We start from the raw sequence: 16,799 nt of genomic DNA, 5'->3' as shown, positions 1-16,799 counted from the left end.
ACAGACTCAAGAAGATCCCAACCGTATGCATTGAGGACAGGGTAACAAACGTCTTGTTAGCAGCAGATGCTTGTTGTCACTTGCTGATACATGTAAAACTAAGAAATAATGAAGCCACGTGAAACCAGAATGTAGAGCTTAGTAACGTAAATACGAGGCACTTTTGTCATTTTCAAATAGAGAACCCATAAAAGGACAGGGAATTTCATCTGCCGGCTGACAAATGAAGTTTACTGTATTCAACTTGTAAACTTGAACCCTTTGCACTTTCGCAAGCAAATGGACGTCGGGAATCAATTAGACCCTTGTATGTAGGGCCCGCCAAATAGTGTCACTCGACAGGATGTATTGAGCACCTATGGGATTGTGTCACGAAAGTATATGAAAAAAACATGCGGCCACATTGGTGCATTGATGCGAACGAAGAAGCTATGCAGACTCAGGACCGCATCGTTATCACTGCCAAAAGCACCACCAAAAGGTTCTTCTCGATGGACTCTGAATGTCTCAGATCTTCAAATTCTGACCTAATCAGTCACGTGACAGCGCGTTGCTTGCGCGCAGCAACCACGATCCAACGTTCTACGCGTGCGCGAAAGTGCACATCCCCCTTAAAAGCAACACGACTTCATAAAGAATCAAGGGGGAGAATAGCCGAGTGGTTAAGCCGCAGACATGCGGCTCAACTGACCGGTGTTCGAGTCCCGGAACGGGAGGACAAAGACTGATTGCTTGCGATGGAGGCGCAAGTGACGCCCCTTCGAGTGGGTCCCAATGAGGCTTTCAGAGCTGAGGGAGGGCCTTGTGTTATCTATCCTTTTGGATCGGCATACTCACAACTAGACTCTTTGCTCTCGCTCTTTCCTCAGCTGAATTTGATTATTGGTGGACCCAGCACCCTCTAGTTTTCCCATTTTAAATGGAAGGCAGGACCTCTGGAAGAAACTTTGAACCCATCAAAATCACGCTGGTGCACATAGTAGAGAGAACCACTTAGCTGCAAATCGCATGCTGTATATATCATCCCAAGTCATGCTATATGGGCATCTTATGAAGTCTTTTGTGAAGTAGAGTCAATCAACAGTGCTTTATTCGCTATTGGAGCTCGATTTCAAAGGTACTGCTTAGGACTCAGGTCCGCGAGCTCACCAAGACTTCAATTGGGAAGGCAATGCCATAGCGCGTTCCCGGTACAGTCGACAGTATGACACGAGTGGAAATCAGAACGCAACCTAAACCAACGGGAATGAACCGCACGACGAAAGTACTCCGTCTATGAAGAGCGGGAATCGATCACATGTACATTGGAATAAGTTATCGAACCACTGGAGCAAGGACAGCGGGTGATGGTATGACAAAGGTTGTCGAAAGATCCACAGTCAGGTCGTGACGATTGAACAAGCCCAGCAATACTGTACAGGTATGTGTTTTGCGGGAAAAAACAAAGAGACTATGCCCTGCAACATCAGTAGCAAGAACAGGGGGCCCTTTCCTTCAGTTTGCCATGCTGGTAAGTAGATCACAACTCTTGATGATGCAACAGAACAAAGAGCTGGAGAGAGGCGCGTTGAAACTCCACGAATGAAATCCGCAACGCTCGGTTGTTGGGGACGGGAACTGACTCAAAGCAACGTGTCCTTTCAGGCAGTGTACATCAATGGGATAAAACAAGTCATTGGCTCAAATCTTCAGTCGTCGATGAAGCCTATATTAAATAGGTTCTACGCCTATGGAAATACAAGACTCCTCAATGGTCATGTTGGTCGCTCCCATCGATAACTTCGATACATTGCATCCAAAAATACTTGGTCCTGTTGATCATGTAAATGCAAAGGATAAAGAATGCAAAGACTTCCCTTGAAATACCTGACACAATCTCGCAATCCTTCGTTGAAATTCCAAGTCAGAAAGACTTCCTTTGCCCGGCAACGGCGGGAGGTCTTCGATCCACTGCCAGATATCATTCAAGCGCTGAATCTGACGCTGCTGAGGAGTAATTGGGGGCGCCGTAACCTGGGAAGAGACAATATTCACAGTAAGTACGTAGGTCCTATATTAGCAACTTGAGGCCATTGTGTTCCTCGTTCATACCTGCGGAATAGCAAGGTCGCGTTGCGACAACGACTGATGTGGTAATGATCCGTGCGGTGTGGCATCTCCGGGTCCAACGATTTTCGCCCGCTGAAACATTGCCATGATGTCCACTGGCTGTCCATATGCCTGCTGCGGCTGTGCACTGGAAATTGGTGGAGCCCCAGCGATCGCAGATTGGTATTTCAGGAGTGTTGTGTACAACCTTGTCCGGTCTGCTGTCTCGTACATCCAAAGACCTTGAACACTATCGCCACTATCTACCCCGAGAATGAGAAAATGCTCAATATTTGCACATAGTATTCTCAAAGTTAATCAAACGCTTCGCACCGTCAGGCTTTCGATATATAACGAATTCCTGCATAAGCTGAACCTCCATATCTGCGCTGAGAAGAACCATCAAGTTCTCGATACCCAAGCGGTTCATCACAAAAAGGCCGTAAAAAGGCTCCACCGATCGTTGAAAGACAAACATTGTGCCTTCAATTCCTTTCTTAGTCTGTAGGTGGATTATGTACAGCGACGCCATCAGAGAACGCAGAGACGGTGAGATCTAAGAGCACCAGTCGTTCCCCACCCAACTTGAGCTCTGCTGGTCAAAATCGTACACAACAACATGACTAGAACTGTCGAGGATGGCCACTATATTCGAGTCGTGCCGCCGAAGGACGTTCAAATTCACGGCAAGTCGCGCCGCCGGGTCCATGGTTGGAATTTATGAGAATCGGAAGTTAACCGCGAAGACCATCCACCTACTGCTTGTGTGGTCAGCAATTGTGGCGCAGCAGAGCGCCATGGCGTATGCCATCAGTCGCAACATCCAGAGTCTGGGAATACCACGAAGCTACATTTCACTGCAGTAATCCCGCCAGACCTAGTTGGAATGAGCAAGCATCGGGGGCTCACCGTTCGTTTGCTTGAAGCGTCCCTTAACTTGACATTGTAACATTTCAAAAGCAAGAGATTACGGTGTAGTAAAAGCTCGATCAAGTACATCCCTTGCTGTCTTAGTGCCATTTTCAATCACCTCCACACTATGTTCCCTACCCTTACTCACTGCTTAAATTACTATTTTATCATAAAAATTGGTGGACAAATCATAATATCCACAGACATCCTGGTAGCGTTACTGTAAAGGTATTTCTCTAGAGGTACATTATGATGGTATGAATTTGATGCAAAGCAATGCAGCGAGAAGTGCATAGATAGAGGAGAGTTGTTTGGACGTTTTGATGAAGGATCTCAACCAGATCGGGATTGGTTACGAAATCATCAGATGGAGCGCTCGCAATGTTCGCGTCACTCCATGGTCTGCCACATGAGCGTTTGCAGTACAGTTCCAGACATTTGCGGCCGGAAACCAAGCCTCTCCTCCTGTTTATATCTGCTTGTGCCGGTCTCATCCGCACAGCAACATGTCGGTTCCCCGATTCCTCCCCGCGCTGATCGGTCGTATTCGATCCAGCAGAAATTGCCTTATACAACGGACTACAGTCGTGCGCTCTGAGAAAGTCATTTGCTCCAGAACGCAGTTGCCATATATGAATGATTGTACTGCATGGCGAAGTTTCAATTCGACCCGCCCTTTGAAGTTAGATACTTCAGGAAAGGAGACCTCCCAACCCCGAAACGCTGCGGCTTCCGGTCCTACGCCACCTGAACGCTCTTCAACAGCTCTTCCTCCGAAAGACTCCATGCACCGGCGAAGCCTTGGGGAGTCTGTTTCTTTTTCCAGGGTGGATGTTGGAGCACAACCGATTCCCTCAACAAATATTCCTGGGACAAAGAAAACTCTAAAACTTAAAGCTCTGGTAGGTACGAGGCCGCCTAGCATACGATTTTTGGACGTCCTTCTGTATTGTCCAAGAATACCTGCAGATATTTGATGCAAACGGCGACCTGCAAAGACCACTAGAGGGAGAGTTCTCAAAGATTGGGATATGTTCAAGGCATTCCTTGCAACCTCGTGATTTGAGAAAGGTAACACTTCTTCAAATTTGTTCAACGAGAGAAGCACCCATCTCAAGCTTCCATGTTGTTACCCTGAGACTAGATGGATAACACGTACTCAGAACAACTTCCCACGATCCTAGTTCGGGAAAAAGCAATTCTGGTAAACTTGCTGCATTTTAAGGCGCTTATCAAAGGTTGAGCTGGCTATTATTTTCATCTATTATGCCTCCCTTTCTAATCCGTTTGCATTTTGTCCTTCAGCTGATATGACAATCATGGCGGATAGCCTGGGATCTAACAGCTATTCGTCGGATTTCTTACAAGAGCTATGTACAAACTTGAAAATACAGGAGGGCTCATACGAATTTCGGTAAGTTCAATCTTACAAGATGGACTTTTGTTCCTAAGCAACCTCTGAGCAAGAACTAGTGCATTAGAAACCATTCTCCTCAACGTCATAGCCGCCCTTCAAGCTGAGCAGCTGGAACTTTTTTCTCGTGTCACCCAAACGTTAGAGAGGCTCGATGAGCGCGTCGACGAAGAGGAGCTGAAAGCGTTGTTGTTGAGCAGACGAGGCGTTGATCAGTTTGCTATAAAAGTGAACGCGATTCGTGGAGTATTTATCGACATTCTAAACAAGTATCTGAAGATTGTTTCTGAATAGTAGCGGCAATGGATGAAGGCATCATGACTAACACGCTCAATTTGCATTGTATTAGCGATGAAGACCTTGCAGGCATGTATTTGACTGCCAAAGCTGCAGGTCAACCAAAGAAAGTTTCGGATCATATAGAAGCGGAGCTACTCTTCGAACATTATCTCAATTTAACCGATGGTGAGTGCCTGACACTCCCTTTACGGTTCGTGTCATGTTCAAACTCGACTATTAAATTTCGCAACAGAGATTTCCAATGCTACACATCAACTCTCAACCAATATTTCAGCAACGCAAGCCATTACCAACATCGTTCTGGACTCACGACGGAACCAACTTATCAACTATGAATTGAAAGCCACACTCGCTACTGTGGCCATATCCACAGGGGCGCTGGTGGCTAGTATTTTTGGAATGAACCTAACGACCAATTTGGAACAAACTCAGGGCGTGTTCTGGGCGGTTACCACAAGTGCTATTATAATTGCTGTTAGCTTTTATGTGATTGCGGCGACACGATTGAGGAGGTTGATAGCCGCTGGGGGCTTTAAGAAACGCAATTCGCTTTGATCATTAGTATTCCTTTGATCCTTGCCCGTATTTTAGTTAGTTCTTCTTGTATTAGACAAAAGTTATCGTGAGGAACTGTGAACTACCAACGTCTCTTAGTTAACGGAGTGGGCTTAGCAAATGAGTCATTTCAGTCGTTCCTTCACCAGCAACCAATATCTTCCAGGCCATAGATCGTAACTTAAGACCAAGCAGAACAATGTTTCTCTACAAGGATACAACGATAAAGTCTGCCGTACATCCTGTCAAAGAATTTCAGGTAACGCTACTGGAGACCTCCTTTGGCAACCGTTTGCACCAACATAGCTGCCAAAACACAACCAACCCGTTCACATGCTCTGCAACCAATCTGACTCTATAGGCTGTTATTCTTGCTGGCAGGCCGCGGGACTGGGGAGGGTAGGTACCGCATTTGCTATCCGTACAGGTCGGTGATACCTACACATTCCTCATTGAAGGTTGGACACGTTAACGGACGATACTGATGCGAAACGGACGTCAAAACTCCCCAAGGCCGCCCTACCTGTAGCTGGGAAGCCTATGATACACTATCAACTTCAATGGTTGGAAGCGGCAAGGGTTCAGGGTGCGTAGACCGTTGTAACGCTCATTGTCAACTAGCTAATTGAATGTTTGTGGAATGCGTAGATATTCTTGTCCTGTGTCCGCCCAACTCGAGACAGGAGATTGCGATGCAAGTGGATAAGTACGAAGAATTCAGCGATCTGCAAATCAAAGTGCAAGTATTGCAAGTTCCGCACGGCGAAGGAACAGCTGATGCATTGCGATCGGTAAAGGATCACATCAAAGTAAATGATCAAGCAGATCGTTGGTGAGAATCCGCACTGGATTAACGAAATGGCTTGTCTTCCTAGCTTGACTTCATCGTCATGACATGCGATGTTATCACCGATCTCCCCCCACATCATCTCATTGATCTGCATCGAATTCATGGGCCAACCGTCACGACTCTGTTATATGATTTTCAAAAGTTGGAGAGTGCTGCTGAGCGACCCTGCAAGAAGGATGGTAATTAGTTGCCCAGCACGTCGTCTCTTGATAGTTTCTTCTAACTCCCACACTAGAATACGCTCAGTACATCGGTATTGAGGGTGCGAAGGGACGCCTTGTATACGCAAAAGCTCAAGAGGATGTTGGAGAATCGTTACGGATGCGTGCTGCCATGCTACGAAAGTATGTATCATACTAAGCTTGAAAGATGACAGCCTAGTTCTCAATCAAATACTTTGCCAGATTTCCGCGGGTGCGAGTTCACACCAACCTTCGTGACGCTCACGTATATATATTCAAACGATGGGTTCTGGACGTGATTGCGGGCAACAAAGCTATTTCAAGTGTCCGAAAAGATCTGCTACGATACCTCGTACAATGTCAGTACAGCAAAAAAGCAATGAAGGCAGAGCATATCGATGAGCGTAAGTCTCCGAACCTAGTAAGAAGTTGTGGATAACGCCAATCACATCGAAGTTGATAATTGTTATTCATAGTACTCGCGGCAAATCCAGATCCTCTTCAAGAAGCCCAACTTCTTTCGACAACCAACAGTGCAGGCATCGAACAGTGTCAGTAACAGACGCAGTACACTCTTTCCTGTATCTCAATTTGTGACATACAGCGTTTGCGTTCACAGTACTTCAAAGAGCGGAAAGCCAAACTGACGATTCACATTCCCCTCCAAACGCGGCTGCTGAACCATTAAGGAAAGCGACGACATCGAACGGACAACAGGTTGTCTGCGCTGCCGTTATTTGCCGAGATTCATTTTGCGCGCGAGCCAACACAGTGTGGGCTTTTGGAGAGATAAATCGTCAGGTTGGTGGCAAAGTAACAGACTTTAGTAATTACCTCTGGTGGAATCTGAACACTTGTTATAGTTGGCGAAGAATGTTCCCGAGAAAAATCCAGGCGGAAGCGAAATGAGGGCAAAGCAAACCCAGGTAGCCTACGATAAGCGTTTGGGAGTAATGATTGTATTATCAAGTGCTCACTCATCTGCTTGACGCAGTTTGGGCCCGACTCTATGATTGGAGAGTATTCACAGATCGGCGAACGGTGCAGCGTTAAGAAAACTATCATTGGCAAGCACTGTACAATTGGAAAGAACGTCAAGATCGTTAACTCAGTGATAATGGATTACGTTGTGATCGAAGACCAGTAAGTCTCTCGTTTATTCTGGGAAGCAAACCCGCATAATTTATGACATTCTTCCGTGCAGAGTAAAACTGGATGGGTGCATTATTAGCCAACATGCTAAAGTCCTTGAGAAAGCCCAGCTAAAAGATTGTGAAGTGGGGCCAAAATATGTTGTCGACAAAGAAAGTATGTTATCGCGGTCCCAATTCTCTCGTCCCATTGATATCTTGGTTTCATTGACTGTTTCAATAGCCGTAGGCAAAGGTGAACAATACACCGAATCACATTTTCTAGACATCAATCAGCCTTGAGATGAGAAAGAAAAAACGAATGCGCAAAAAACATTGTGTATATAGATCAATAATGGGGTGGGATGGAATTCATGTGGATTTTCTTGCATGCTCGCAAAGAAGCATAATTTTATAATATGCCACACTGCACAAGCACAATGACCACATGGCCAAGCTTGTTTGACTTGCTCATAACAATGTTTACAGCGTGCCAAGCTTCCAGTTTTTCAGGATGCACAGACTGTAAGGATCGCAGGTTATCCAGTATGTCGCAGATAGGGAAATTGAATACTGCTTTCGTGAAGACGCAAATGGAAAAGATGCTGCTAACCATCTTGTCTACTCATATCATCACCTGGAAGAGGTGTGTTCTCAAATTTCAGTTACTCGCATGGCATGATACGTTGTCGGCCAGACGACATTGACCTAATATCGAAGGAATCATACCGTGGAATCACATCCAATATCATCCAACATGTTCGAAACCACAAGATGCATCCAATCCACGGTTGGTCGCTCGTCCAATCAGTGCGCGTCGATCAGTCCACGTCACGCCCAAGTGCTGAGTAATCCAAAGTATTTAATGGCCGATCATTGCTTTATCCTCATAGTTAAGCTCACCCTTATATCTAAGGAGAAGTCAGTCATGGTCGCGTCAACATTGGACTACGTATGTCCTTTTACAATTAAGGATTTAAATGTGAGTCTCATTAACCAATAATTTAGACGGTCATAGATGCATTTACCCCAGAGCGTTTCCGCGGAAACCCTGCTGCCATCATTCTTTTGGAAGAGGCAACTTACCCGGATGATAGCTTCCTGCAGAAAATTGGCAGGTAAAGACCATGGGTTCTACATTCATGAATATGCAAAATTGTTAACAACTCATTTGTATATCTCATGATATCCTTGCCAGGGAGTTCAATCTTTCCGAAACCGCTTTCCTGATAAAACACGCAACCTCCAGTCCGGATTCTCCTTCATTCCACATTCGCTGGTTCACACCTACCGTGGAGATTGCCCTTTGTGGTCATGCGACACTCGCCTCGGCTCACTTCCTTTATACAAAAATCCTAGTTCCGAGATCTGTCCCAATTTCGTTCCACACAAAAAGTGGCATTGTGACCGCCGGCCCGAGCGCTAATAATGGGAAGATAGAGCTGGATTTTCCAGCAGAGCCGCCAGTCGAAAGTTCCGAAGCGGACTGGGAAATTGTCAGGACTGTTTTTGGACTGGACCGTTCCGATCTCATCTTTGTAGGTAGGAGCAGGCTGGATGTGCTCGTGGAAGTGAGCGAAGCAGTCAATATCGAGGAAGTCAAAGTGGATTTCCTAGCGTTGGTACGTAACAGAGTACTGTGTGATGCTTGATTGATGTACCAGCTGACGAACCAATGAACACAGGCCACCCTCAAAACCCGGGGTCTGATAGTTACTCGTGCAGCACCAGTATCTTACAAGGACTTCCACTTCATTTCCCGAGTCTTTTCTGCAGATACTGGTATTCCAGAAGATCCAGTGACTGGATCAGCTCATTGCACCTTAGCGGTCCATTGGTCTAAGAAGCTTGGGAAAGCGAACCAGCCTTTAGCTGCTTATCAGGCTAGTGCAAGAGGAGGTATTCTCGAAGTTACATGGGTGCAAGAAAAGGGGCGGGTTAAGTTGGTAGGAGATGCGGTAGTTGTAGCGGAGGGGAAACTGTTCTTGGCATAGGGTTCAATTTGACCGTACACACTGGATCGCATGCTTCTCCCTCCAGCCTTGCGGCACTGATAAATCAACATTATATGGTGGCTCGTTTTTCATCATATAAGTCATCATCGCTGTCAAGAACTATTACATCATCGGCCTCCTGTTCATCTTCTTCACTCCGATAATCCGCATTCTCTTCGGTAACATTGTGATCTTGAACCTGGCCGTATTTGCCTACGGCCACGTCCCGTATCTGCGATTCTCGTTGCTTGGGTGACATTCCCTCATTTTCGTCTTCCTGAACCACATCTTCCTCCTCTTCTTCCTCTAGCTCCTCCTCGTGCACTTCTAATCCATCCGCGCCTTCTACAATGATTCCGTCGGAATGATCATCCTCATGCCGATATCCAACGGGGCTTAGCACACCTTTGCGTAAAGCATTCTCCTTTCTATCACTAAAGTCGGCTAGCTGCGATGCCTGCGCAGGCTTACTTATTGATGACCTTGCGGGACCAATCAACTGTGGTGCTATCCTGCGTCGCTTAGTTTCGTGAGCCGGTGCATCGTTCGGTGCATCATTCGCGGAGCTATCAACCACCTCGAGCCGGTGTTTATGCTGTACGCCCATAGTGATCTCAGAACTCTGCACTTGGCTCGCGTTTCCTTGTGAAACTTTGGAATATTGACTGATCCATGCTTCAATCGTTTGTACCATCCTCCTCCGCAAGCCAAATGACGCGATCCCAATCTCCTCCTTCAGATATGCATCCAGTGCGGGACCTTGCAGGAGAACAATTGTACGCCCTGTTACATTGAGGGCTGTGGACCAAATATGGGTGTATATTCTTCGTCAGTTCTCGCTTGCCAATACCAGATCCATCCACCAACCGGGTTATACCTTGGAAAGAGGCAGCGGCTGGCTTGAAGTCAGGTCCAAGACTTTCAATGCGCGAGGCAAACTCCCTAGCGGTCCAAGTATCCATGGGATAGTCGGCGAGACGTCGGGATGCTGCATGTGAGAATTCATGGCCCATTGAGATGGCACGTGACAGCAACTGATGAGCAAGTCCTACGGTCCTACGAGGGCACTTTCGGGTTGCCATTGCTGCTGCCATTTGTCTTACTGATCCATCATGCCACTATTCCGCTTGCAGCGGTCTTTCACTCTGAGGCAACCTTGGTATGTTTGCTTTTTATTTTCTCAATCTCGCGCGCTCTACTTACTGAGAGTGTCAATGTAGCCGGTTGTTCTCAACTCCTGCAGTCAAGACTTTTGATAATCAGTCCCGGCTTCCTCGTTTGCCTGTTCCAACGCTTGAAAATTTGGCAGAAAAATATCTTGCGAGCTGCCTGTCGCTGCTTACTCCTGAGGAGTATGCGACTACTGAAGCAGCGGTGCAGCAGTTCCTCAAACCGGAAGGGTTTGGCAGGGAATTGCAACGAAGACTTCAGGACTATGATAAAACCCAAAAGGTAGGGCTTGTCATCGTCCCTGTGCGAAAACCATGCATTTCTCAACGCAGTGCCGACTGTCCTGTAATAGAATTCGTGGCTGGAAGAGATCTGGCTGAATAAGGCGTATCTCGAATGGCGCGATCCCAGTTTGATCAATGTCAATTGGTGGTGCCAATTTGTCGATCATCCAAACCATCCCAAAGATCTACTGCGCAAGCCACCACCGAAAGGTGTTCTCACCACCTTTCAGATTCAGCGTGCAGCCGGTCTCATCAACAACATGCTTAACTTCAAGGATCTTGTTGATACTGAACGTTTGCCTGCTGAGTATATGAAGGATACCCCGCTTTGCATGAATCAGTACAAATGTCAATTTGGCGCCAGTCGATTACCTGGGGAGCCGGATACCATCTCGACTGTGTGGCCAGCCAAGGCACGGCACGTGATTGTTCTTACTAAAGATCAGATCTACAAAGTGGATGTTCTTCGGGAAGACGGCTCCCGTGTGCCTATCAAGGAGCTTGAAAGGTTAGTGTTCTTACAAGTCCAAAAACGGTCAGACCTCTGATTCAAATGATTATGTTTCGGTAGGCTCCTCTATGCTGTCGGAGAAGACAGTTTGCACACTGCACCTGAATCCGGCATTGGCATTCTCACTGCTGGACATCGAGACACCTGGTTCAAAGCGCATGCCAGGTTGTCCAGCCTGAGCAAACGCAATGTAGAAAACTTTAACATTATCAACGACGCTCTGTTTGCCGTATGTTTGGACGACCACGCGGTATCGAAGAACATCGACGTGTCCCATCATCAAATTTTCCACAACTTCAATGCCCGCAACAGATGGTTTGACAAAGCTATGCAGTTGATCGTCTCTTCGAATGGACGGGCAGGTGTAAATGGAGAGGTATGAAGCTACGTATATCGGCAAGCGGCGTTCAGCGATGTGTGACTCATACATGTACCAATCGTGTAGCATACGCCAGCCGACGCAGTTATTCCCGGAAAGATCTTTGATTTCATTTTGTCCAAGTGAGCCATTATTTGCATTCATTGTGATCCCTTTCCGATGAGCCTAATGATCAACTGTTGTGCGGTCTGAAAGTGAACCGGCGGTAGATCCTGCAAACGTCGAATCGTCGGCTTTGCCCACCCCAAAGAAATTGCAATGGGTTGTAGATGACGAGGTTACGAAGCTCATGGATGATGCTCAGAAAACTGCCCAGGAGCTTATCGATGACACCGAGAGCTGTTTGCTACAAACTGACATATATGGATCTCGCTACATCAAGGAAGTTGGTAAGAATCGTGTCCCAATATTTCCTAGCCTTTTGGTATTAACAGCAGTATATAGCCAAAGCCAGCCCTGATGCGTACGTCCAACTGGCGTTGCAATTGGCATGGCGCCGTGTACCAGGCCCTGCTGGGCAGCCGAGTGGTCCCACGGCGGTGTATGAGTCTGCTTCCACACGTCTATTCCTCCACGGTAGAACAGAAACGGGCAGAAGCTTGACCAAGGATACCTGGGCATTTGCCCAGTCTTTCGATAATGATAACATCCTGGTATGTGTAACCAAATTGTAGCAGAAGGTACAGCCGTTAAAGATCTCCCTCTGCTTTAGTACGATGATAAGCGTGCTCTGTTCCGCCAAGCTATCAAGTCTCAGTCGAATTACATGAAAGATGCCACGTTTGGTAAAGGTATTGACCGGCACATGTTGGGTCTTCGATGCATGATTCAAAACGAGGAAGAAGCCAAGAAAGCAACTCTTTTCACCGATCCCGCTTACATTAAATCTATGACGTTCCGCTTGTCGTCGAGCAACATGTCACCTGGCAAGTGGTTTTACGGCGGGTTCGGTCCCGTTGTGTCAAACGGGTATGGTGTCAACTACGCCATCGACAAGGATAACCTTAAGTTCTCCATTTCGTCAAAGAAGAGCTGCAAGGAGACGAACAGTTTTGTGTTCAGGGATGCCTTGGAGAGGAGTCTGAAAGATATGATGATCTTGTTCCCGAAGCGAAGCGAGGTGTGGGGCTTGGGATGGGAGAAGAAACTAAAGCAGGAGAAGAAGGAGGAGGCGTACGTGAACATTATGAAAGGATTGAGTGATGACTATGTTGCCAGAAAGCAGAAGATAGAAGAAAAGTATGGTGGAAAGAAAACTGAGCAGGGTGAGGGTGAGAAGAATTAAATAGCCATTTTCTAGATAGAGCGTCGCAGTTGTGTGCCCGTTAATATAAGTTTTTCTGTAAATGAGGGCTCCTACCCTGGGCTGCAAACCTCGCTTATTTCTTGAGCACAAAACTTATCACCCGCCCCTTTCCGCTTTTACCTGCCTTCCCAACCACTACCCTGTCTACCATCTTCGCTTTTCCGTTCTTTTTATCTACCAACCAGGTCGCTCCAACATTTGACTCTCGCGCCAGCCGCTCTAGCAAGGTGGTATCTGACAGTGCAGTCTCCGGAACTTCGATGGTCCCACGTGTTTTTCCATTCACCTTAAAAAGCTGGCGTATTAGTACAATCCGAAACCGCCTGATGTGCCTTTTTCAACATACCATTATTGCGCACACGACGGATCTCTTCTTAAGTACATCATGGTCAACCTCCGGCCATCGTGCTTGGAACACAGACTCTTCCGCAGTCGCTTTCTGCAAAACATGCCAAAGTTCTTCGGCGATACAAGGTGCGAAAGGGGCTAACATTCGAACTAATATCGAAAGGGATTCTTCCAAGGCTGAGATTGACGTCTCCCCCTGGTTGTGTACGATTGCGAATTGTTCAATCGTGTGAGTCAACTTGATGAGAGATGCGATCGCCACGTGGAACCCATACGTGGTGGTCAAGGCCGTGGTTACCTGTCAGAAAGAGACTGAGCGCACTTTCCAAGCATCAGAGGAACAAACACCACGTACTTCTTCCACAGCTGTATGAGTTGCCACTTTTAATTGCGTCTCGTTGAAATCAGTTCCAATGCCGTTTCCTGCACCATGCCTTGGTGCCCGTACGGTTTCATGAACCAATTTCCATACTCGTGCCAACCATCTTTCCATTCCTACCACTGCCTTATCATCCCACGCTAACTCATCTTGAGGTGCAGCCTTATACAGCACGTACAAACGCGTCGCGTCGGTCCCATGTTGGTTAATGATTACCGAGGGATCCACTCCGTTGAATTTGGACTTGCTCATCTTTTCCCAGGAAACCAGCGGCTCCTCACCAGTTTTCTTAATAATAGGTCGGTCGAGGACCGACAAATCCAATTCGTCCTTTTTTAAATAACGCTCAGTCCGAGGTTCTCGGTACGTTCGGCCTTGCACCATTCCTTGGGTCAATAACCTAAGGAACGGCTCACCATTTGGCATATCTACAATTCCTTCACGTTGAAGAAACTTTCCAATGAAACGGGCATACAAGAGATGCATGATGGAATGCTCTACACCTCCAACATACACGTCCACCGGCAGCAGTGTCTTCGCTAAAGCTCCTGACGCCAATTCCGCCGTGTTATCTGGATCGCAGTACCGCAACCAATACCAGGCCGAATCCACAAACGTATCCATAGTATCGAGGTCCCTGTAGGCGTTCGCATTCTTACACCGCGGGCATTCACATTTAGATCGCTCTATCACATCAGGTGAAGAAGCCACTCCGCGAGAAGATAGGTTGATGCCTTCAGATAGCAGAGCTGGGAGCTGGTCATCTGGTACCGGTACTGCCTATACATAGGAGAGGACAATAAGCCACCAGCGAGTATGTTCAGACTTGCATCGTCTACTCACCCCACAAGTGGGACAATGAACAATGGGAATAGGGGTACCCCAATAGCGTTGTCGAGAGATTAGCCAGTCGCGCAACTTGTACTATACCAAGGGTGGGTAAGAGTGGATACCTAACCAGTATTGTCGGTGACTCTAACGAAAAGACAGGATGGAAACGTACATTGATCTTCTTTCGGAGTAGGCCAGCGCGAACTAATTCCTCCCAGGCATCCTGATCCGATGGCTGCGTTGACGAATACGGAATTCCGTACTTATTCGCAAACTCTCGGTCGCGTTCATCATATGCGGGATTACCCAATCTCGCCATATCATCTGCCTCAACGTAATCGGCTACGTATACAGGTAATTGTTTACATGTTTGCGGATGTAATGCATAAACGCCAGTGAAAACGCCTAATCCAATAGAGAAAACATCTCAGCAAATGTTTCTGCAATGAGTGAACAATTCAATATCACCATTCAGATGCGGTTGCATTGCGTGGGCGCCAGACATTGACAGCGCCGCTTTCTGCACTGTTTCTACGTGAGCTCCAGGCAAGTGATGCTCGCTAATCAAGGGATGACCAGTGCCAACGGCGATGTAAGCTGAGCCACCAATGCTTTCTGGATTTGTAGTGAACGCCGAAATCTTCTTTAATGGCGATTTCGCCCCCTATCATTACCGCAATGTCAGAAGAATGCGATGCACACACACTCATAGCAACCTTGTTTCCAAACCTCGGACTGTAGCGTCATATCAAACTCCACCCCTTCTATTCGCCTAATCCAATTCGCTTGCAGTTGTTTTACGTTTGATGGCCAATCAAGATGATCAAGATCACGCAGGAGTTCCTGAATTGGACAAACAAGAGGGTAAAAGAAACAAAACATACTAGTGAGTCTATGAGGATCTTATGCAGAAGTAACACGTGGGGCTTACATCGGCAAAGGCAGTTATTCGGAGAAACCACTGTTTCAATTTTCGCTTCTCTACCAACGCGCCTGACCGCTCTGCACGTCCGGATGCATCTACCTTTCCATCCAATCCAATCTCAGTTAGTTGCGTCTGCCCCTCTGCTAGGTAAAGTCGGGATATATTTACCTGCTCATTGGCCAGTACTGTTTGGTCGACAGGATCCCAGTTGACGACCGCCTCCTTCTGATATACCAATCCAGCCCGATATAGACGCAGAAAGAGGTGCTGGGTCCATCTGTAGTAGGAGGGATTACATGTTGACAGCTCCTAGAAGGCGAAGGAAAAGAGTTTGATTCTTATGAACTCAGCTATAACCAACATCTCGAGTACGAACTTGGACGTACCCACCCTACTCCAGTCGAATGATGTTCCCATAATCCGCATGTTAAGTTTCATTCGCTTAATGTTACTATCCGTCCAGCTGCGTGGATGTACACCATGGTCGATAGCAGCATTTTCCGCCGGTAGTCCGAAAGCGTCCCATCCCATTGGATGTAGCACCTAGGTACGACGTCAGCAAAAAAGCGTGCTACCTAACTTTGCTTAATTCAGATATCACCACTCCCGCCTAACGCACCTGAAAGCCTTGTATTGTCTTGAAGCGAGCAATGACGTCCGCAATTGTATACACTCGTACATGACCCATGTGAAGATCGCCAGACGGATAAGGAAACATTGAAAGAACATAGAACTTGTCTTTTCTGGGAGTGGTGCGAGAAGGGGCGACAATAAAAGGTTTCGATAACCATTTCTGTTCAATATCTGCGAAGGAGTATGTAGGAATGCTGGGTTGCTGTGGGTGCGCTCGTGCTTCCGCAGGTACATGTAAACATCGCCAAAAGGTAATATTACCCAGAGGGCGCACTGCATGAAGGAGCAATTGATAATCAATTTAAAGCAAGATAAGGAGGGAGGAATGCTTGTGGTTTTTAATACCAAGGGCCTTACATTGCCTTGTTGGCATCTTGGTAGATCCGTGGCAGATCGTTGAGGAATTCAAGGTGACAAGCCACGATTCAAACAACGCGCTGCCTGCAAATCCATCTGCGATATACCCAGTAAACCTTCATTCCAGAATTATTCTTCCTCTTCCCTTCTTTTGTGCATTTTAAGTTGGGTTAACAAACTTCAGCATCATGTAACATTGTGATTTAGCAGTATAATTATCAATTTAAAGCTTCGATAACCTGACATTCCAA

At 46.8% G+C, this 16,799-nt stretch overlaps 7 protein-coding genes across 7 annotated transcripts; 4 read left to right on the top strand and 3 right to left on the bottom strand.

Moving 5' to 3' along the window:
* Nucleotides 1-1,676: 1,676 nt before the first annotated feature.
* Nucleotides 1,677-2,840, bottom strand: SPPG_00674 (uncharacterized protein). Its single transcript, XM_016749001.1, has 5 exons — nt 2,669-2,840; nt 2,422-2,590; nt 2,092-2,351; nt 1,867-2,013; nt 1,677-1,811 (listed from the first exon to the last, which is right to left on the bottom strand). Exons 1-5 carry the CDS (start codon nt 2,795-2,797, stop codon nt 1,755-1,757), a joined length of 762 nt encoding a protein of 253 aa, XP_016613030.1. The 5' UTR covers nt 2,798-2,840; the 3' UTR covers nt 1,677-1,754.
* A 570-nt stretch (nt 2,841-3,410) lies between these two features.
* On the top strand, nt 3,411-5,377 carry SPPG_00673 (uncharacterized protein). The gene is made up of 7 exons (XM_016749000.1): nt 3,411-3,902; nt 3,970-4,071; nt 4,145-4,238; nt 4,306-4,414; nt 4,474-4,683; nt 4,764-4,879; nt 4,947-5,377. The coding sequence occupies exons 1-7, from the start codon at nt 3,507-3,509 to the stop codon at nt 5,267-5,269; spliced, it is 1,350 nt and encodes a 449-aa protein (XP_016613029.1). The 5' UTR covers nt 3,411-3,506; the 3' UTR covers nt 5,270-5,377.
* Nucleotides 5,378-5,410: 33 nt separating this feature from the next.
* Nucleotides 5,411-7,877, top strand: SPPG_08867 (translation initiation factor eIF2B subunit gamma). The gene is made up of 13 exons (XM_016757010.1): nt 5,411-5,528; nt 5,631-5,668; nt 5,728-5,855; nt 5,918-6,078; nt 6,145-6,298; nt 6,355-6,463; nt 6,524-6,705; nt 6,778-6,852; nt 6,921-7,102; nt 7,165-7,227; nt 7,296-7,444; nt 7,506-7,609; nt 7,676-7,877. Exons 1-13 carry the CDS (start codon nt 5,469-5,471, stop codon nt 7,732-7,734), a joined length of 1,464 nt encoding a protein of 487 aa, XP_016613028.1. The 5' UTR covers nt 5,411-5,468; the 3' UTR covers nt 7,735-7,877.
* Nucleotides 7,878-8,024: 147 nt separating this feature from the next.
* SPPG_08866 (phenazine biosynthesis protein PhzF family protein) lies at nt 8,025-9,708 on the top strand (the record flags this gene model as incomplete). The annotated part of the gene is made up of 5 exons (XM_016757009.1): nt 8,025-8,077; nt 8,152-8,383; nt 8,440-8,549; nt 8,630-9,053; nt 9,117-9,708. The coding sequence occupies 5 exons, from the start codon at nt 8,025-8,027 to the stop codon at nt 9,423-9,425; spliced, it is 1,128 nt and encodes a 375-aa protein (XP_016613027.1). The 3' UTR covers nt 9,426-9,708.
* SPPG_00671 (uncharacterized protein) lies at nt 9,435-10,438 on the bottom strand (the record flags this gene model as incomplete). Its single annotated transcript, XM_016748999.1, has 2 exons — nt 9,435-10,223; nt 10,303-10,438. 2 exons carry the CDS (start codon nt 10,436-10,438, stop codon nt 9,496-9,498), a joined length of 864 nt encoding a protein of 287 aa, XP_016613026.1. The 3' UTR covers nt 9,435-9,495.
* A 3-nt stretch (nt 10,439-10,441) lies between these two features.
* On the top strand, nt 10,442-13,200 carry SPPG_00670 (uncharacterized protein). Its single transcript, XM_016748998.1, has 8 exons — nt 10,442-10,584; nt 10,646-10,877; nt 10,948-11,387; nt 11,451-11,766; nt 11,836-11,891; nt 11,965-12,158; nt 12,214-12,422; nt 12,482-13,200. The coding sequence occupies exons 1-8, from the start codon at nt 10,538-10,540 to the stop codon at nt 13,052-13,054; spliced, it is 2,067 nt and encodes a 688-aa protein (XP_016613025.1). The 5' UTR covers nt 10,442-10,537; the 3' UTR covers nt 13,055-13,200.
* On the bottom strand, nt 13,043-16,627 carry SPPG_00669 (leucine-tRNA ligase). Its single transcript, XM_016748997.1, has 12 exons — nt 16,549-16,627; nt 16,178-16,464; nt 15,949-16,101; nt 15,727-15,867; nt 15,565-15,657; nt 15,363-15,476; nt 15,102-15,297; nt 14,806-15,038; nt 14,646-14,726; nt 13,779-14,582; nt 13,422-13,721; nt 13,043-13,361 (listed from the first exon to the last, which is right to left on the bottom strand). Exons 1-12 carry the CDS (start codon nt 16,562-16,564, stop codon nt 13,149-13,151), a joined length of 2,631 nt encoding a protein of 876 aa, XP_016613024.1. The 5' UTR covers nt 16,565-16,627; the 3' UTR covers nt 13,043-13,148.
* Nucleotides 16,628-16,799: the final 172 nt, after the last annotated feature.

Source organism: Spizellomyces punctatus, assembly GCF_000182565.1.
Source record: "Spizellomyces punctatus DAOM BR117 chromosome Unknown supercont1.1, whole genome shotgun sequence".
Taxonomy (NCBI): domain Eukaryota; kingdom Fungi; phylum Chytridiomycota; class Chytridiomycetes; order Spizellomycetales; family Spizellomycetaceae; genus Spizellomyces; species Spizellomyces punctatus.
Note: the sequence above shows the minus strand (reverse complement) of the source record. Positions and strands in the feature narration are given on the sequence as shown.